The sequence below is a fragment of the Varanus komodoensis genome, unplaced genomic scaffold, assembly GCF_004798865.1.
Source record: "Varanus komodoensis strain SLA01 unplaced genomic scaffold, ASM479886v1 scaffold1, whole genome shotgun sequence".
NCBI lineage: Eukaryota > Metazoa > Chordata > Lepidosauria > Squamata > Varanidae > Varanus > Varanus komodoensis.
The window spans coordinates 116,677,438-116,699,349 of NW_025335268.1; the positions used below are offsets into that span (position 1 = coordinate 116,677,438).

The 21,912-nt window shown below is 39.9% G+C and overlaps 1 protein-coding gene across 13 annotated transcripts in view; it reads right to left on the minus strand.

The window, feature by feature from the left end:
• Nucleotides 1-21,912, minus strand: part of MAST2 (microtubule associated serine/threonine kinase 2) — a 202,114-nt gene that overhangs the window by 80,739 nt on the left and 99,463 nt on the right. For 12 of the 13 annotated variants that reach the window (XM_044441608.1, XM_044441574.1, XM_044441584.1 and 9 more), the window contains 2 exons: nucleotides 10,815-10,906; nucleotides 3,785-3,860 (listed from right to left, as the gene is read on the minus strand). In XM_044441608.1, coding sequence (XP_044297543.1) covers nucleotides 3,785-3,860; nucleotides 10,815-10,906 — 168 coding nt within the window. Of the gene's footprint in view, nucleotides 1-3,784; nucleotides 3,861-10,814; nucleotides 10,907-13,324; nucleotides 13,461-21,912 lie in introns of those variants that run through there. The other variant, XM_044441662.1, reaches the window with a different exon arrangement.

Here is a 21,912-nt window from a genome sequence, read left to right on the forward strand (position 1 = left end):
GCCGAGGTAATGGGCTGGATGAGGGCCAATAAACTGAAGCTCAATGCAGACAAGACGGAGGTCCTGTTGGTAGGCGGTTCCGGCTTCGGAGAAGGTGAATTGAACCTTGTCCTGAACGGGGTTGCACTCCCTCTTAGGGATAAGGTCCGCAGCTTGGGAGTGCTCCTCGACCCGGAGCTTTCACTCGAAGCTCAGGTAACAGCAGCGGCGAGGAGCGCTTTCCTCCAGCTTCGGCTGATTCATCAGCTGCGCCCCTATCTGGAGTACGACAGCCTTGCAACAGTGAATCATGCACTGGTGACTTCCCGTCTTGACTTCTGTAACGCGCTCTACATGGGGCTGCCCTTGAAGACAGTCCGGATACTTCAATTGGTTCAAAATAGAGCTGCCAGGCTGCTGACGGGAACTGGACGTTATGCTCACATGACTCCAGTTCTCCGTCAGCTTCACTGGCTTCCCATTGAAGTCCGGGCCCAATTCAAGGTGTTGGTGATGACCTATAAAGCCCTAAACGGCTTGGGTCCTGGTTACCTGAAGGAGCGCTTACGTCCATATATGCCCAGCCGCCCCTTGAGATCAGCAGGAGAGGCCCTCCTCCGGGAGCCCTCAGTGAAGGAAATTAGGAGGGTGGCTACTCGGAGGAGGGCTTTCTCAGCGGTGGCGCCTAAGTTATGGAATGCGCTCCCCAGAGAGGTCCGCCTGGCGCCGTCGTTATTTGTTTTTCGGCGCCAGGCGAAGACCTTTTTATTTATGCAGCATTTTAAATGTTAATATTATTGAATTTTATTCGGCCAGGGCAGCTTATTTTATTTTACTGTATATATTTTAATTGTCATTGTTTTAATGTATTTTGTATTCGATGTTGTAAGCCGCCCCGAGGCCTTGGCAAGGGGCGGCATAGAAATGTTTTAATAAATAAATAATAAATAAATAAATAAATAAATAAATATGGCACTGGCCCAACACATGTAAGAGGTCACCCTATAAACCTGATTTTCTTGACTGGGCAGGAATATGATGACCTGAAAATTGGGGAGCTAACATCTACCCATTTGTCATGGTCAGCACACTTTCTCTTGAGGTTTGAATTAATGGCTCCTTTCTCTCTCTACAAGGGTGGGCAACCTGTTCAGTTGATCCACCCCGGAAGTTGATGGATCAGAACGGATGCCAGGTGGCTTTGAGGAATCTTCCAGCTGGCATGACAGCCACTCCTGTCAACGTTCAGGTCACCCTGTGCACATTAGCAAGCTGATGGCAGTAAAGGCAGTGAGGAAGTGCTTTATTGCTGCCAGCATTGTGTCCTCATTGTGTCATACCACGTCATTTTTCCAAGTGATTCAGGGCTTTTTATGTCTCAGTCCCAAAGGAGATCTGACTGAACCCTTGAAGGCCCACTGTGAGAAATGTGGTGACATTTTCAGGATAAAGTCACTCGGATCCTTAGTGACTTGGACTTCACAGTTATTCCAGTTCTATCAGCAGAGGAGTCCTGTGTGCCATCTTGTTCCATTCTATTGGATGAATCAGCTTTTGCAGCCTGATGATATGGACAGGGTGCTTGGATCAGTCTGGCCTACGACCTGCTTGCTTGATTCTTGCCCACCTTACTTGGTTGAAAAATCTATGGGCATGGTTGGGGATTCAAGTCTGGGTCCAGGGTTGCTCCTGGATCCCAAGTTGTCACTTGTGGTTCAGGTGCTGTCACTCGGTCTCCAGGAGCATTTATAATCAGCTTCAGCTGATTTATCAGCTGCATTCCTACTTGAATGTGCAGAGACTTGCTGCGGTTATCCATGTGCTGATAACCTCCCACTTAGATTACTGCAATTCACTCTACTTGAGGCTGCCTTTGAAAACCGTCTAGACCTTGCAACTTGTCCAAAATTGGGCAGCATGCTGCTGACAAGGAGCAGTATCTGTGAGCATATCACATTGGTCTTATGCAGGCTACATTGGCTGCTGGTTGCCATCTAGACCCAATTCAAAGTGTTCACAATAACATACAAAGCCTACACAGCTTGGAGAGCCAAGGTTATCTGAGGGTGCATCTTTCTTCATATGTATCTGCCCAATCACTGTAATCTTCATCTGAGGACCTGCTCTGCATTCCTCCCGCTAACAGAGTGAAGGGGGAGATTGCAAGGAAGAGGCATTTCCAATCATAGCTCCCCAGCTCTGGAAATCAATTCTAGTGGAGGTTCAGCTGGCATTCCATTCTTCTTTCTTTTAGGCACCAACTTAAGACTTTTTGTTCCATTGTTATTTTGACATTGGTTTGGTTGAATTGTTGGCTGGTTTTAATGATGACTTTAGGAATAGTTGTGCAAATTTTAGGGCTGGAAGGAAAATGGAAAGTGATGTACACAAACAATGCCTGGGAATTAAAAAGAGGGGAAGTTCATACACCTGCAATAATGAAGCATGTACATCAATTTATATCCCAGCCATTAATTTTGTGCACAATTTCTGTGTGTGTGTGTGTGTTTAAACATCAGGGAACTTCATTAGCTAAAGATGTAGTTACTCCAGAAAGGAATTGCAAAAATGGAGGCAGTTAACATCTCCCCTTTCTGGAGTAGCTGGGGAGTTGGGGTACTGAAAAGGTGGAATACACTTACTACTGAGAGGATCATATCACAAAAAGGAAGGTATTTGTCCTCTACCTTTTTGGTGTGTTTATTCCTCTGGCTCTTCCCCTGCCACCACCAGTTTTAGTGCTTCTGACTTCTACTACCATGTCCCTGCTTTCTCTTACTGACATTTATCCCTCAGTCCTTGGCAACTTTGGGCAAATTACTCAATAGGCTAGGGATGTGTGAGGAATCTATCCAGGTTGAAATCCATCAGCTCCCCAGAGTTTGCAGCAGCCCAGAGTGCAAGTTTCTGGCAAGCATAGTCAGCATTCACAAGGTTCTTGCAAGGAATTATGCTCCACACTGCAAGGAGCTGAAGAAGGCTGGTCATGGGGCACTCGCCAGGAAAGCAATCACTGTGCAAGCAGTGTCTTTTTCCTGTGCCAGCAGCAGATGCCTTTTAGGAGGCTGCTGATGAGAAGAAGGTTGCTAGATACACAACCAGGACTGTGCAAGCATTCACATGCTTCTTTTCCATTTGGCTCACTTTGGAAGAGCAGGCTGAACACAAGAGGAAGCCTGCAAATGCTTGGAAGGACAGGTTCTGACAGGGTTTGTCTGAATCCTACAATAGGCAACCTCATCTTCTCAACCCTTGGACAGCTGAAAAGTACAATGAAATTAAAAAGGTAAGACAACTGCATGCCTGTGAAAGGCCAAAAAATATAATTTTAAAAATTGGAACATCCCCAAAAGCCAAGGAATGTATGACAGTCCTACCAAACTACTATTCAGCATCAGTGGAAGTTGCTAGTAATATAATAAGTGAACAGCCGGGGGGGGGGGGGGCTTTGCTGCACTTACCTGGTGGCTCTGCAGTCAATCTTGGCAATTCATGATAAATCAGTCTCCCAGCTTCTCCTGACATGCCAACCCACCATGGGCAAAAAACCTTACAACAAGTCATCAATTGTTTGCATAGCTTCTCCTTCCCACAAAAAACCCCCCAAAACAAACAAAAAACCACACACACACCGTGCAGAAAACACCCAGGTTTGGATGACACAACAATCCACAATGACTTGGTTAGAACCCAACTAGTAAGTAATTCAGCCTAACATACAAGTTACTTTAAGCAAAAAAAAAAAAGCATTAACTGTCTCACATAACTTTTACATGCTGATCAGAACAAAAACATGCACACCTACCTACGGGCAGGAACAAAGGAAAAGTGAGAAGGTGCATTTGGGGAGAAATTTCTGGGACTATCCAATGGACTTCCACCTGTTCAAAAAGATATTAAAATAACATTTGTACTGAATTTATAACCTACAATTTGTATTAACAAATTTGATTAGCATCTAATACACTGAATATTTATGGCTTACATCCCAGTTGCTAATAATGATTTTTTCATTTTTATTTTCATTCTATTTCAATCTAAAGGAGCCCGTTCTAAAGCTACAAACACATTTTTTTAACATTTCTGAAAAATTGCCATTAAGATGATCAGGATAGCTCTCTCTTCAGTGTAACATAAAATCCTTAGAACCACCTTGCTGTATGAGACCAATTTCTGTTCCCACAATAGCTAAATGGATGGCAATGGAAGACTCACAAACATGTTGAGCATAACAACATACCGCACCTGAATCTGGAAGTATTCATCAATGTATCTTACCCATTTTAGTTCAAGCTGGCTACGACAGCCTATGGTAGAAAGTTCCATTAACTATGTACCCTCTCTAGTTTCAGACAGTAAAACCTTTGAGATCATCTTTTTAGTTAAAAATAAGGAATAAAGCTCTTCTTTCTAACTGCACTGTGACCAGAGGGACTCCAAGAGGAGGTTGTGGAGGCTTTCTCTAGGGTTTATTGATTTTCGTTTAGAGCATCCAGGCAGCCACTCCTATCTCACCCTCTTCCTCAATAGCTGCCTAGTGGACAAAGCTTTTTTCCCTCTTTCATCTCAGGTATCTACTCCAACTCTTTTTTTCTCTGTTTCCTCTCTCCTTCCCTGTGTGCCTCTTTCTCCCTTTTACATTTCTACTCCAACTCCTTCTGTCCAGCCAGCAACACCATTGCTGGTCAACTGTCCCCTCCATCTGACCTCCAGTTTGTCTGGAAAGCTCCAGAACATTCCATTTGCTTCTCTATCAGATGCTGGAACTTGTCATGGTCTTTGTTCAAAGGAAACAAATGTCCAGTCCCCTATCTACTCCCTTTGCGGGTGTCAGCAACATAGATTCTCTAAAAGAACAAATTAAACAAGCTTCTAATGCATAAAGCTCAGCATCTCTTCTGGTAGCAGCCTCTTGACCTCTCAGCAAGAGGCTGATCAGGTTTGAGTGACTTATTTCTTCTCAGACTCTGGAATTTTAATTAGATCCCAACTGGGCTGTATCTCCACAAGATGAAAAATAACTAATAGTCCAACTCTATTTGTCACAGTAAAGCACTGAAAACAGCAGGGAAAGTGTGAATTTAAGAACTGTACCTCAAGTGCTATATATGAAGTATTTATCTGAATAAGCATGTGTTTTGAAAACATGCAAAAGATATAAATTAGAAACAGGACTCTTATGCATAGGCTGCTGAGAAAATAGATAGATAATCAAATTCTTAACTAAAGAATGTGCTATATAAAGTTCTTAGGAACAATGTAAAACTCCATGTAACATTATGTGTTAATGTTAAGGACAAGAACACTGTAGGACAGGGGCAGGCAACCATTTGGGACCATGGACACATTTGCCATTTGAGGTCTGCCAGTCATTTGTCCTTGTGTCAATTTGGGCCTTTTGGCATTTATTTCAGGATTCCATCTTTATCTACCTCCACATAGCCCCGATTTTTTTCTGTCTCCTGCCCGCTTGCATTTAGAGCCAATTCCAGGTTTCAGAAGACACTTTGACAAGATACCTTCAATGGCTTTCCTCCTTTCAGTAAGCCAACTTTCTAACTGGTAGCTGCTATTGCTTTCCTCCTCATTTTCATCATTACCACCACTTGTCTGCTTGGCAGACAAAGAACATGAGCAAACAGGAAATGCCATCTGCTGCTGATCCTTCTCACTATCACTGTTGTCTGGGCCAGAGCAAAAGGCAGACGAACGTGAAGGCTGCATGTTCTTAAGGCTGGGTAAAAAGAGAAACAAATCCAGTGGGCCTCTGCTGGGCTCTGGGTCCTCAGTAGATACTGAATCATGCCTAGTCCTGACATTGACTCTGCTTAAATTCTATTTTGTTGCCTTGCTTTTCCTCAATTCCTCCTCGACAATGCCTCTCCTTTGCATTTTTCCACCACATTACTGTTGCTTACCAACACTTTCCTTTGCCATTGTTTCTACCTCCTCCTAGAGATTCCCCCCACTGCCTAATTTGTACCAACTTGCTATTCACAGGCCTTGAGCTAAAGAGAAGCAGCAGCAGCAACAGCACAAAAGCAGGGTGGCTTGAGTTGGTGTGCAGGGGAGTAATGAAGAAGGGGACTCTTGATGGGTGCTGATGAATCCTTGGGTATACATCACTTACCCTTGTTGTAGGTTCTATATACATTATACATATGATTGATATTAATAATCTCAACAGATGACATTATTATATTTATTTATATCCTGCCTATTCCCAAAGACTGACACTCTAAGCAGTATTATTTTTAACATATGCAGCATTACTCTTGATCATACTGCCTCCTTTCCACCCTCTTTACTAGAAAGAAAAAAAGTATTTTACTTTCAAGACTTCAACTCTTCAGTGGTGAAATATTCTTTTTTAAAAGATTTATAACAAGAGGTGGAGGGAACATAGTGAATGCAGGGCTACAGGTGACACTGACTCAGAGAAGCCTTGCAGTTTGGAAGGACTGTGGAAAAGCTTGAATACAGCATTGGTTAGTTGGCTGTTGTAATTTTTGTTACACTCTGTCATACACATCATGAAGGTATCCCCCTACAAAGAACAAAATCCTATGATTAAGTGAAAGTCTATGATTAAAATATGAAGATCTGAGTATACTGCAGTGAGCAATCAAATAAGCTCAATTGCAATGTTTGGCACATGGAAGAAAAATACAACCTCAAAAGGAGTGCTGCTCATCACAAGCACTCCTCATAAATTGATTAGAAGCATCTAATCTTTCAAATCTTATTAGTGTCAGATATCACATTCTCAGGAAAATGTATATTGTGAATTTCAAATTCATAAGAATGAATGTTTAAGAAGCTGAGTTATATTAGGTACAGATAACTGTACACTGAAATCTAAGGTCAAGCTAATCTATTACTTCTCATTAGGATAACAAAAAGATGCTTCCAATCTGTTTACACACACAAAATAAAATAATTACATATTTATTAACTATAATTAATATTATTAGGACAAATATTAGGGGAGACTACAAAAAAAGAACCACCTTGTATTTCTCCCTAAATATTAGACAGATGGGTTTAGGGACATGGTAATGTCCAGCCGGGGTCTTGGAAAAGGAAGAAATGGCCCCTTAGAAGGGACCTATTCTCTGGAGGGCAATGTGAGAGAAAACTGCAAAACATACTGTTAGCATAAGTCCTGGCTATTCATCCCCTCAACTTTCCAAGCAGACCAAGACAGCGGACTCTTATTAAATCCTTTGTTATGTTAGAACTGTCCTGCTATGCTCACTTTATAGTACAAAACAAGAATATTGGGGGAATCAGTAACAAAAGCAACAAGCAACGCTAAAATACTGGTCATTGGGGAAATGTGGCTTAATGCTACAGAGTTGATTCCAAGCAGAATTCTCCTCCCTTTCAAACTGAAAAGAACAAGCCACACCTTAAGGTTGGAATCTGCTGCTTAAGGGCCAATCACTTGATTGATGTGACACTTCTTAACTGACTTGGCCTCTTAACTTGATGGCATATTCTCAGATTATCGATATTAAATATACTGCACTCCTCATTAATATGCCGAATGCATTTTCCCACAGAATTTGAAACTGTCTATAGAGCACCCATCAGGAATCAAGCCCCATATGCTACACAAGCAGCATTCCTCTTTCACATCAGCTGCAACTGACAGCAAAGAGGGCTGGTGACAAGGGGCTCACCTGGAAAAGAGCCCTAATCTAGGAGGCAATATAAAACACAATATCTTTATGACCAGATTAAATATATTTCATTTCACCTTAAAGAAGAGTTGTTTACTTAAAATGCTAGATCTTTTTGTATTGTGCTTGTTGTTTTAATTTATTTTAGTTCGGTTGGCATCAGCATCCAGTGACCAGCAATAGCAAGTCAAATACTAATGCCTACCCTAGGACCCCATTCCCAGCACTTCAAGGAGCATTCAGTAGGTGGGCTGAGCTATCAGTTTAATATCTTGCAATGTTATGCCGTTGACTGGATTTTCACTGCCCAGTAACCCTGAAGAGGGTGAATGATTGAGAGGACCCTAACCAGAACATAATTTGCACAAAGCTGGAATTGGTCCTAATTTCTATAATCTATTCTTAGCATTTTTCAAGTCTGCTGCCTCTTATTTCTTCTATTTATTGGTGGCATCACCCATTTTTCCTTTTCTTCAGCAGTTTTTAGCAAATATTTATGCAACTATTCTGGTAAGAATCTGCACCTTGAAGATATCCTCATAACAGCTGACTTATTTGTAAAATAAACTGCAATTCACACACACAGTTGTTAGTTTTAAGAAAATGGTTGCTGAGTTGCCAAATGAAACTGTTTGAAATACACTTAAAGGAAGAATTATTTTAAACATTTTCAGCTATAGGTCTTTAGAAAAAAAACTTAAAATTCTCATATACTGATGTGAATTCTGTCAATAATCAACAGGCAACCATTTCAACTTTCTTTGGTGAACTTAAGTATTCGCTTGGATATCAGCCACATCAGATAAGGGGCTCTTGAATCAGAGAAGCAGATGGTTCACTGTAGCTGAACTGCTTCCAATTTTCTCCTAAGGATTTCTTCAGTATTTCTTTACAAAAAGGGCATGGGGATACACTGTCATCCAGTATGAAGAAGACTTTGAAATAATGAATTGTAGCATTTTACTAATAATGGGGAAGCCAACAATACTCACTGTTTTCAGCATGTGCTTACATTCTATTCATACTTATTGGCAGTGTAATTATAGCACCTGGAGTTCCTCAGCAAGACTGTATGTATCAATGCCAGCATTTAGACTAGACTAGCAGGGCTGTCTGGGTCAGCATTTCCAAAAATGCAGACATTATCTTTCTTAACTTTATGAGTTAGAAGAGGGATGAGAAAGCTTTTTCAGCCCAATGGTTGCATTTGTTTGCGCATAGGCTTTTGGGAGAAAGTGGCAGTTACATGGAGATGATCAAACCCCAAAATTGGTAAGACTAAAGTAACACTATTTCCCTTTTTCTCCCACATACCCCATTCCTTATTTCTCATTTGTTCTGAGAAATTTCTTTTTCTTTTCTTCTCCTCACTTGGCTCTTTTATGCCTTGCGAAGAAATCTGATCAATTAAGAGATCTCACACTTTCTCACAGTGAGAAAGAGGAATGGGAAGTAAGCAAGCCCCTGAGTCTCTGCTACTTGCCTATTTAAGTGTCACCAAAGCAGGGTTACTAGTGCATGTTAAATAAAGCCAATGATAAAACACAAATAATTTCTCTCTCAGCTGTATGCATCTTACTTTACTCCTGAAAAAGCTTCCTAGGAGGCATTGGGTAGAATATCTATCTGAACAGAATTTGCAGACATGATAGCAGATAGTGTATGGTAAAAGTTCTTCCTCTTCTGGTCTTTTAAATGCTGAACATTAAAGTATTAATGTCCTAGAAAATAATTAGCAACAGCAGAGTTATTTCAGGTAAAGTGTTTATGATTTGACCTCAAAGAGGAATTGGTCTCACCCACAAGTGACCTGCTCTGATCGATTTGTATAAAACAGCCACCACAGTTAGTTCATGGAGGTATCAAAAGCACGCTGTTTTCGGTAAGTTTTGAGTGCTGAGATACAAGAGGTCTTTATCCCACTTACAAAATAAAGGCCAAGAGCTTATTAGACTCATCTTCTAGGGGTAATGGACAGTATAGTGATAATACAGTGGCACCTCAGTTCATGAACGCCTCAGTTCATGACCAAATTGGTCGTGCTGGGGGGTGAGATGGCCGCGATCATGCTCAGGGAGGGAGATGGCCGTGATCTTTGTTGCTCTTTGTTACTTTGTTGTTCTTTGCTATTTAGTTTCAAATTTTTGTGATTAAAAAAATGGTTACAGAACAGGTTAACCTTATTTACATTGAACCTTATGGGGAAATTTGACTTGGCTCACGACCAATTTGAGTCACAACCAGAGTCATGGAACGGATTAAGTTCGTGAGCCAAGGTACCACTGTACCTGGGACATCTAACATGGATGCTTTATTTATTTTGGTGCCAGGACAAAACCTTTTTATTCATCCAGTACTTTAATAGTTGAAGACTTTTACTGTGTATTTTTATATATTGAAGACTATGCTTTATTTAAGTGCTGTTATGGTTTTTGTCCTTTGTAAGCTGTCTAGAGATCCATTCCAGATATAAGAAGGGATAAAAATGTTATAGACAGACAGACAGCTTTGCCAGCACAATGGAAAGCTAGTGAATCACGCAGCAATCAGAAATGAGTGAAATGTGTGTCCCTATGATGGAGAAAGTCAGCAAAGTTGTAAAAGGAGGCTTGACTGACTTATCCCATTCTGGAATGAGCACTTCCACTCACTCCCAGGGTTGCTGTTGGAAGTACACATTTCTGTTGCATTTGTAGTCAGTCCTATGAGCACAAGAGAAACAGCAGAATGGGGGCAGCAGTACCAAACAGCACCAATATGTTTTAGAAAAATTTGGTGGAGAACAGCATAGGGAATGCAGAACAGGAATCCTTCTGTTTCAAAAGGTCAAAAGCTTTCTACACAAAATATAAAAAGTCTTCTACACAACATAAATTGGTTCTTTATTTCTCAAAAGTTGTGCAACATTCAGTCCTCCTAGCAAAGGTGATTAAGTGCATTATGCCATGATATGCAATTACAGGCAACAGGCAAATGTTATTCCTGTTTACTGCCAAAATCAAAGACATAAATTATTAATAAGATTTCACTCAATTTAGTCCCAAAGATAGATTTCCTTCAAAAACAAATGTCTAGTATTATGAAAAATATTATATTATGAAAAATAGCTATTCTGTCAAATAATAACACAGTGATCATATCTTCTATTACCTGCATGGCCATGGAGTGGAGAATGCGGTCGTGGAAGTGTTGGAGATGTGCTAGAGGTTACAATCAAGCTCTTTCTATTACTGGTCCGGCAACTGGAATAAAAGACAACACACACATATATTCAAATATAGCACAGAAATGCCTTATGGTCTTCATAACATGTTTATATTGCTTGAGACGTAATTACTTGGATAAAGTAATACAAAAACACTAATCCATACAATATTGGTTACAAGACTGCTGAACTACATTTGATACTGCATGAGAGGTTTTACAGAGCTTTGTCAATTCTATTCTGGTGCACTGTATACCATGCTCTTAATTTTGGCTCTCCCCATCTCTCAACTTCCTAAATTGTATAAGATGAATTCATGGAACACAGTGATAGAACAGGATAGATGGTAATGTTAGAGATATTATATTTATAATGTTATACGAGAGTGCTCAGAAATGTGAATATAATGTTGTGAACTCACAAAGCTATTACTACATAAGATTTCTGTACTGCAATAGCAAACACACTACTCATAGTGAAAAATGTTCACAATAAACTATATCCATATCACAATTGACTATAAAATCCTAAGATTTTGGCAACTCTACATCATTAGTACAATTATTAGGCACATGTTATCTTGGATACCTTTGAATTGGTATCTCAATTGTCAACAGACTTTCTGCCACATTTTTGGTATTACACAGTCATAAAGGATGAAAATTTACAAGACTCACAACAGAGGGTGGTAATAATATGTTGGCTATGCTGAAGTATGTTTACTAACTGTATACAGTCCAAGACAGAAGACTAAGTATGTCTCAACATAAGAAGCAGTTCTCCATAAAGTTACAAGAACAGTGTTGTGATTCTGGAAAAAAAATTATTTCCTCTCAGAAACCTGCAGCACATTCAGGAGGGTCTCACAATACTCTGTGTAATACTTTTTGGAGAAACTAATGGGAATGATGTCAGGGAAAGGAAATGCTAGAGAAGTCAGTTTCTGTGAACTTCCCTTCTGCCACCATGATGACGAATATCACCTCGATTATATAAAATCCTGTTAAACTTCCACTTTAAAGAAGAGCAAGCAAAGAACTATATGATTAGATCATAAGAAGATCTGGGAAGATCTATAGCTTTTGATGCCTATGAGTTTAAAATAGATTTGAGAAAATGACTAGATGATATACTAAACCCAAAAAGCACTCCTCCAAATTTATAGTCAAAATAGATCCTAGAAACCTGAGTAAAAAGAGGGGAAATATTTCCACATGTGATTCTCCTGCAAGCTGGCAACGTTTTATTTGACCAATAAATTTGACACATAATAAATAAGCTATGAATATAAGGCAAATATGGACCTTTTCATTTCCAATGAGCTATGCTAAGTATTTACTTGCAAACCAATTAGAAGCGATCTCATGCATAATTATCATGGCTAGCATATGCCATATTAAAACAAATCTATTCTATACCTTGTGAAATGGATAGGTGAGGTTATTACATCAAGAGTAATTATCAAAAGCAAAACATTTTATTAGCATAGGCAACACTCTTTTACTGCTATGTTTATTTAAAGAATTGAAAAAAAAGTATCATTTGCTTCTTTATCACTATATACTTCCATGTGCTTTTAAGGTAAACTTAAATATGAATATCAACAAGGACACCAATCCTGTCCTACCTGCAATGATAAGGAGCAAGCTACCCTGAGTCATTTGGACAAAACAAGAGACAGGAGGGAAAAGTGCACTAGCAAATTCCAAACCTGAGATAACTATTTGCAGCTCCTCTAGCTGAAGTATCAATATTTGCATAAAAAGTAAATTGGGATGATAAAGACATGCAAACCAAAATGAACTCTTAAAAGCACAATAATCATCATTGATCTGTGTCTCTGCAGCATTTTATTTGAATACAACATTACTGTTATTTGGTACAGATGCCAGAGCACATTAAGTAGATGTAACATGATTGAACTACCAGTTTATAAACTGAAACACCTTAATTGTAGGCATAGTTCTTTGATATTTTTAAAATATTCAGTAAAGTAGCAAATTGTTCATTTAGTAAGAAAAAGCATTCTAAAATAATGAGACTGCTACACTGCATACAGTTACACAGAATATTAAGCTTCCTCAAGCTGTTACATTCCCAAAGTATCTTCATATTACCAGATTACATCAAGGACTGCATGAACCCATTTATGAGGCCAGTAAGAAGCAATGGAGAGTGAACTGATTTTGAAGTTAGACAGTAAAAGAGAGTTTAGGCAAATCTGCTAAATGTTTTATTTTAAAATAGTCAACTATTTGTTTCAATGGAAGCAGTGCTGGCTCCAAGTTTTGAGGACCCTTGCGCAAGGCACCCTCAGTACCTTCAGAGATTACCTTCTTACCACCATTGCCATCAGCAGTTATTTCTACTCCCCCACCCCCGCAACTTTTGCATCAGTGCTAATGCCTGCTTGCTTGACAGTGAAACCAGTGAAAGTGTCAGTAATGGCACCTACCAGCTTTCAACAGTGGAGTAGCATTCCAGATAGCTCTTGTCAGTGTGCCCCTGTTGGCCTTTGGATTCTTGGCAGGTGCACAATTATGTTGTTGCTGTTAGTCACAAAGTCGTGTCTGACCCACCGCGACCCCATGGACAACATTCCTCCAGGCCTTCCTGTCCTCCACCATTCCCCCGGAGTCCACTAAGGCTCACACCGACTGCTTCAGTCACTCCATCTAGCCACCTCATTCTCTGCCGTCCCTTCTTCTTTTGTCTTCAATTGTTCCCAGCATTAGGCTATTCTCCAGTGAGTCCTTCCTTCTCATTAGGTGGCCAAAGTATTTTGAGTTTCATCTTCAGCATCTGGCCTTCTAAAGAGCAGTCAGGGTTGATCTCCTCTAGCCAACTTTTGCAGTCTCCTCCTTCACCCGCATCAAGAGGCTCTTTAGTTCCTCTCACTTTCTGCCATCACAGTGGTATCATCTGCATATCTGAGGTTGTTGATATTTCTTCCAGCAATCTTAATTCCAACTTGTGATTCATCTAGCCCCACCTTTCTCATGATGTGCTCTGCATATAAATGAAATAGGCAGGGCGACAGTATACAGCCTTGCCAAATTCCTTTCTCAATTTTTAACCAACCAGTGGTTCCGTGTCCAGTTCTCACTGTTGCTTCTTGACCTGCATATAGATTTCTCAAGAGACAAATAAGATGGTCTGGTACTGTCATCTCTTTAAGAACTTGCCACAATTGGTTGTGATCCACACAATCAAAGGCTTTAGCACAGTCAATGAAGCAGAAGCAGATGTTTTTCTGGAACTCCCTAGCTTTCTCCATGATCCAGCATATGTTGGCAACTGGATCTCTAGTTCCTCTGCCTCTTCGAAATCCTGCCTATACTTCTGGTAGATCTCAGTCCACATACTGCTGGAGCCTAGCTTATAGGATTTTGAGCATAACTTTGCTAGCATGTGAAATGAATGCAATGGTGTGGTAGTTTGAACATTCTTTGGCATTGCGCTTCTTTGGGATCGGAATGTAAACTGACCTTTTCCAATCCTGTGGCCACTGCTGAGTTTTCCAAATTTGCTGGCATATTGAGTGTAGCATTTTTACAGCATTGTCTTTTAAGATTTTGAATAGCTCAGCTGGAATACTGTCTCCTCCACTAGCTTTGTTGTTGCTCAGACTTCCTAAGGCCCATTTGACTTCACATTCCAGGATGTCTGGCTTGAGGTCAGTGACTACCCCATCGTGGTTATCAGGGACATTAAACTCTTTCTTGTATAGTTCTTCTGTGTAATCTTGCCACCTCTTCTTAATCTCTTCTGCCTATGTTAGGTCCCTGCCATTTCGGTCCTTTATCATGCCCATCTTTGCATGAAACATTCCCTTCATATCTCCAATTTTCTTGAAGAAATCTCTTGGTCCTCCCTATGCTATTGTTTTCTTCTATTTCTTTGCACGGTTCATTTAAGAAGGCATTCTTATCTCTTCTAGCTATTCTATGGAATTCTGCATTCAACTTTCTCTTTTTCCCTTGCCTTTCGCTTCCCTTCTTTCCTCAGCTATTTGTAAAGCTTCCTCAGCCATTTTGCTTTCTTGCATTTCTTTTTCTTTGGGATGGTTTTAGTTGCTACCTCTTGTACAATGTTGCGAACCTCCATCCATAGTTCTTCAGGCACTCTGTCTATCAGATCTAATTCCTTAAATCTATTTGTCACCTCAGTGGTCTAGTGCTTTTCCCTACTTTCTTCAATTTAAGTCTAAATTTTGCAACCAGAAGCTCATGATCTGAGCCACAGTCAGCTCCTGGTCTAGTTTTTACTGACTGTATAGAGCTTCTCCATCTTTGGCTGCAGGGTACATAATCAATCTGATTTCTGTGTTGACCATCTAGTGATGTCCATGTGTAGAGTCATCTCTTGGGTTGTTGGAAAAGAAAGCTTGCTATGACCATCGTATTCTCTTGACAAAATTCTACCAGCCTGTGCCCTGCTTCATTCTGTACTTCAAGGCCAAACTTGCCTGTTATTCCAGTTAATTTTTGACTTCCTACTTTACCTTTAGCATTCCAATCCCCCATGATGATAAGGACATCATTTTCACTACCTTGTTGTGGAGAAGGGACTTATATAGCTCAATGGAACTATGAGCTATGCCTTGTAGGGCCACCCAAGATGGACAGGTCATAGCAGAAGGAAATGGCGACCCACTCCAGTATCTTTGCTATGAAAACCCCATGGACAGTACCAAAAGGCACAGCTATATGAACCTTTAATACTTGCCCTAGATAGGGGTCTAGTTGAATCAGTGACTTTTTAAAGAAAAGTGGATAAACAGCACACACATGCTAAATTGGCCAGTCACTAACCGCTCTCCATTACATATACTGTTTGTTCCACACATTTCTACTTTGCTAGGAAAAGAAAGTATAATGGCTCTTGAATTTAAAAAGGCAAGTCTTTGTAAAGCTGAGGGTGAAATATGTTAAACCAGGGGTCTCAAACTCAACTTACCTGGGGGCCACTGAAAGTAGAGGCTGGGTGAGTCTGGGCCGCATCAAGTATTCCCCAAAAAAAGGATTTCAAGTATTCCAAAAAAAGTACAACTGACCGCGGTGGTGGTGGGCTGCTCATCCCGCGTTGCTCCCGGAGGCCGGTCCGGGCACCGCTGGCGCTTTGAAGGCCGCAGGGCCCCTCCCCCATGCCCCGCCCATCCCCGTGCACAGCTTAGAGGGAACATTGCGCCCAGGGTAACAACTCATGTAGGTGCGTGTGAGAAAAACGCACGGGCCGCACTATCACTAAACTTTGATATCAAGTGGGGGCCACAAAATATCATCCCACAGGCCACAACTGGCCCACGGGCCACGAGTTTGAGACCCCTGTGTTAAATTAACTTTATTTACTGGTATGGTTTGTCTTCCTGGGATAGGAGGGGCAATGCATACCTGACTGTGGTTGTATTCCAGCTTCCACCCCCGCTACCAACCATGCAAAATGTTACACCTAGCCTGATTCTGTTTTCACATGCAGAAAGGTGAATTGCTTGGAGGCTGCCAATTCTTGCTATGGAGTATTCTTCCCCTGTACCAGTTTCATTATTTTCTTTTGTGCAATTGCAGATCCTTCCTTTGTGGCAGGGGAAGCCTGCCTAGGGTCACCTTACTAGCATTCATCTTGGGGAAAGGCAAAAGAAAAGGGAGAAAGCCACAATACCCAGCAGCCTCCTAGCTTATTAGAACAAAGCTGTAAGGGAGAAAAGAACTGACAGATTTTCAGAGCATTGGCCGGTCAACCAGCAAAACTGACTTATTATTATTATTATTATTATTATTATTATTAATAATAATAATAATAATAATAATAATAATATTTCATTTACACCATGGATTCCTCACTCTTCAGTGTGTATTAAATTCAAAACCATATTTTTCTGTGAGCAAGTGAGTGCGTGCGCACGCCGTCTTGTTTAACCAAGTTCTTTTTTCTTCTAGGTTGAGAAGAGAAAGCCATAACCATAGTATATCATTACTTTCTTCCTTTATACATTGACTGTTATTCCTGTTATTGCTATGGGGCACTACAAATTTTTAAGAAACAATGATTCTGGGTAGTTCTTTTCAAAGCATGGTGCGGCTGTGAATTCTTTCTTTTCTATTTTTGTGGACAAGATATTGACTGTAGAACATTTCTTCTCTTTTCTGGACAATGTACAGTGATTATGAAGCAGTACTGATTATCTCTGAGTAAGACATTGCAGCAGGCCTCTGAATTTTGTATAAGACCCATATCTTGTTGTCATGAAGTTGTTTGTGTGTGCATAGCTCAAGGGTTTCTTTGTGTTTTAGCTTTGTTGTTGTATGGAGGACAAAACAATGGATGCCCTGTTTTGTCCATGGGTCCCAAACTACAGCCCGGGGGCCAGATCTGGCCCACCATGCCTATTTATCCGGTCCACTATACCCATCTGGACCCGCAGCATGTGTGCCCATGCCCATATGCATGCTCCCCCCCCCCATTGCCCACCTCAGCCCACGTGCAGGGAGGCAGCGGTTTGCTTGCTCAGTGAAAATGACCTCCAAGAAAGCAAGCCGCTACCTTGTGCGCCTGCCTCATGGTGTGTGTCCGCCTATGCCTCACCTTGCCTCATGACACGCCCCACCCCCGCCTCAGCGCGTGTGCCTGTGCACATCGCCCCCGCCCGCACGGCCGGCTCCACCTTTCTGGCCTGCGCCCAGCACCGGCACCTTTCAACTGGTCCCCTGGTGAAAAAGTTTGAGGACCCCTGATTTTGTCTAACAAAATTTGGCCCTGCCTCTGTTGCACCCATGCTTCAGCCTCTGCAAACTTGCCCTTTGAGGGCCACACTAGTCATGCTAGCCACTGCATTTTAACTACCTTCCTCCATACTCGATTTCATCCCTCTGTGTGAACACATCCCTCCATTGAGATGTCAAGCAATCTCTCATGAAACTAAATTTTTTTCAGGGGGTTCTACTACAAGCCCATTTATAAACATGTCACAAACCTACTAAAGCGTGTTCTTAATTCCAGCTCATCCATTTCATTCTATATTGTACTGCACATAATGGACATTTGGTAAAATGCGCACACTATTAAATATGTTTGAATGATGAACAAACATGGTTATCATCATTTTAAATGTATGTTTCCATGGAAACAGTAAGTTCAGAAAATTACTTGTATTACACAGAGTTAGCCATGAGTTCCTGTAAGTAAAAATAACATTCATGACATGTGCATTAGAACGTCCAATGCATTCTTAGAACTCAACACTATGGAACACTGGCATCAGACATTGCAACAAGATACCCTGCCTCAACTTTCTGGCAGTGCTGGATCAGCAAGTAAGGTATGAGAACATTTACAAATAGAAGGAAATGCAGAAATGTCTATGTTGCAAAATAAGGTGATGCTGCCACCAATAAAGTTGTTTTTGGGCAAAGAACTTGCTCAAAAGAGCACTATCAGACTATTTCCACTTTGTTTTCCACTATCATGCCTTTTTAATGTTTTCAGTCATGCTTGAGATTCTTGTATTTAGAACATAATGACTGCAACACACTAGTGGTGCATTAATAGTTTCAGAGATGAGGCAGTAATTTTGAAAACCACTCCAGCTATTTAAAGGAGTGTTTAAAAAGAAAACCATCTACATGTATTCTTTCAGAAGTTTTTAATGCAGCCTGAACAATCAAGCAAGAACCTTCACTCATCTGTCTGCTATGGTAGTTATACATAACTGACCAGCAGTATCAAATTACTAGCAGTCCCTAAACTATTTAAAACTTGAGAAATATCTTTCATAACATTACAAACATTTTCTGAAGGAAAAATAGACATTTTGAAGATAGGAACAAATATTTAGCATTTTTATGCACAATGCAGCAAAACACACTTCTAAAATTGACATGTTAATGAAAAGCACCAGCTGCACAGCAACACTAACTGGATATGGAAGTTAGAGCTTTAATTATAGTAATTTAGAGATGGAAGCAATTTTGCAAGCAATCTTACCACTGACAACAGGAATAATTAAGTCTTTCAAAATAGAAGCAAGCAAGCAACCAGTATAAGATTGTCTCTATATTCAGTGGCAGTTTTAAAAAGTATCTGCACAAGAACAAATGGAATTAAGTGTTCTTCTTGTTTACATTTGCTACTTTGGATAACAGCATCATAAACAAAAATGTGCCGTGTACATTGTATAAATCTCCCTCCTATACTATGGGTGAAGTAGTAAATTACCATCAAAATAACTAATCATATACATTCTGTGACAGTATGGAATTCTCTGCCAAGGAAAGCTCATCTGAGCCCAAGCCATGTGATTTAAAGAAAACATTGCAAAACATTAGTTAATTGGGACTTCACAGGAATTGTGTGATTTTGTTGCAGATGTGTTATGTTTAAGGACCATACCCTAATCTAAGGTATTGCTGTTGTATAATTATTGTAATTTGACTCTGCATGCCTCTCTGAGCTCTATGGACTGGAACAGCATACAGTTTTAAGAAACTCCAACCAATTAAGCTCATTAACATTGATAACATAACAGCATAAGAGGAGCCTGTCAGCTCAATCCATCTACTCAAGTATTCCACTTCCAACAGTGACCAGCACGATACTTCCCAGAAGCCTAAAAGCAAGTAACACAGGCAACTGATATCCAGAAATTCTGGACCTGCGGGTTCCATTTAGCTAAACAGCCACATCCCTCCATGTATCAGCCTCATCTACTCCCAAAGCCACACTTAGCTTGTGTCAGAAAACTGCATAAATGTGTTCTCTCTTTTGAATGACCATGTTCTGTTCTTGAAATGGTGAGGGGACTCATTCTCAGGAACAATTCCTCCACACCATGTAGTTGTATAAACTTCTGTCATGTCCTCCCTAGTCATGGAAGAGCCCTGTACCCATTTTCTTCTTCTCTTGTCTTTAGGAGTGAAGACAGATTTCCTTATCAGCAGAGTTATGCAGCAAAATACCATATTAAAATAAGAATTTCTATCATGACTGAAGTTATTCTCTTTAGTAATGCGTTGGTACCAGTCCTACCTATCCATAAAAATAATACTTGGATATTTTAATTTGATTTATAAAACTACATCCAATAGTCCCAAATGGGACTCTCTGGGCAGTGTACATCCATCAATAATATCATATAAAATTACACAATACATAGGGATTAGAGTATTTTTAAAACTATCAAAAACATAAATACGAATAAGATTGCCACATAGTACTTTAGCAAAATTTATCCTCAGTCAGCTTTGTGGATAAATCATCTAAGAAATAGTTTTATTTAACCAATCAACTAAAATTTAGTACTATCTAATTAGATATTAAAATATCTGAAAACTATTTTGCCTGGCACTGAAATGTGAGGAATAAAGAGGCATTTATACTTCACTGCAGCTCAGAATATTCCTTCTGCTAGAGTTCTGTAGATACCAGAATCTCATCAGACATGTGATCCCCATTAATAAACTAACTGGTTTAGACAGAGTCAAAATGTTTTGCAGCAGTGATGTGGGTTTTCCACAAAAAACAGAACACAACACTTTTGTGGAAAAAAAAATCCAATGCCCCAGTAACTTCCAATATGTCTTTTCTTTTCTCAGGACAATTTCTACACATTTTTCAATGCTTCTTCATTCTTATTGCATTGTTAACATGTTCTTGTCCACAATACTGATGATTACCTACTGTCTTTCATCCTTCAGTGTTTTCATTGTAATATCGTCACACACTAGTCTTCTTGTGCATTGGCATTATGACCTAGCACAAGCACTAGATGACTAACAGATCTTATGCAAACAAACTTCCAGAAGGAAAACTGAGGCACTCCTCTAAGGAAGATGAAACAAACAGTAAACACAGTGTTAGTTTCAATTTCAGCTTTCGTTCAGTTTGTTACTGAAGAATGTTAGCAGCAGATGGCAAATACACCATGTGTAAGTCTGGTACAGACCCAGCTTGAAGCCAACTGTACTGGGCACAGTTATCATACTTTATGCCTAGGTTCCCCTATGTACACTTGAGCACTAGGATTTGTCAATGCTTGCATCAGGGGAATAACTTACAGATATCCTGTATTTAACCCATCTAACATGATTGATTACAGTGCAGCAGCCCAGACAACTGTGAATAAACACAGAGATAAATGATACTTAAAATTTTCCATAGAAAAATATAGCACAGAAAAACTGTCTGGAAAATCTTCCACCTGGTATCACTGTTTAGTAGTTATTAGTTAGCATAAGGAATAATTTGTGAAAGATTCTGAATCTTAAGACAAGGGGTTTGGATTTATCTTGAATATCCAATAATTTGGATTTAGAGAAAAATGTACTATTATTAGATCTAATATTGACTCCTTTAGTTATGACACTAAATTAATGCACTTTAGCTTAAGAGTCAGTCTAAAGTTATAGCAGAAAAACCTACAAAGCAATTCCCATCCAAAAACATTTAACTACTATTTTAAAAATTTTAAGAGCTGTAGATAGCCATCTCACAGATTTTACTGAATGATATAACAGTTCTTACAAAAGGATTTTGTAGTCTTAATTGTGTTCTTTTTTTTTCTTGAACAGTTTGAGCACATAGATACTACCATTTTAACTGAATATATTTGATCATGCTCAGAACAATTTGCATGTATTTATAATCATCTTCAACCCCTTTAAGTGAATGTTTTCTACTTCAACACCATGGAAAAAATATTTTTAAAACCACCTGATTACTGAGCTACTTAACTCACTGAAATGACATATTTAAGTCTCTATTATAACGAATGCTAGTTCACATTGAAGAGCACATTAAAAACACAATATGATATATTTATGCAAGCTAATAAAATTATTTTGAAATAGGGACTTCCCAATGGGTTCCCCAATATGAGCATTAATATACTTTAGCAGTTGATAAACTGAATTTGAAAAAATAACCAACATATACCATATTTTTCCATGTATAAGATGCTATTTTTTCTTAAAAACGTTTTCCTAAAAATAGAGGTGCATCTTATACACGAGGGGCCAAGAGGAGAACCGCGGGTGCGCTGGGGGGGGG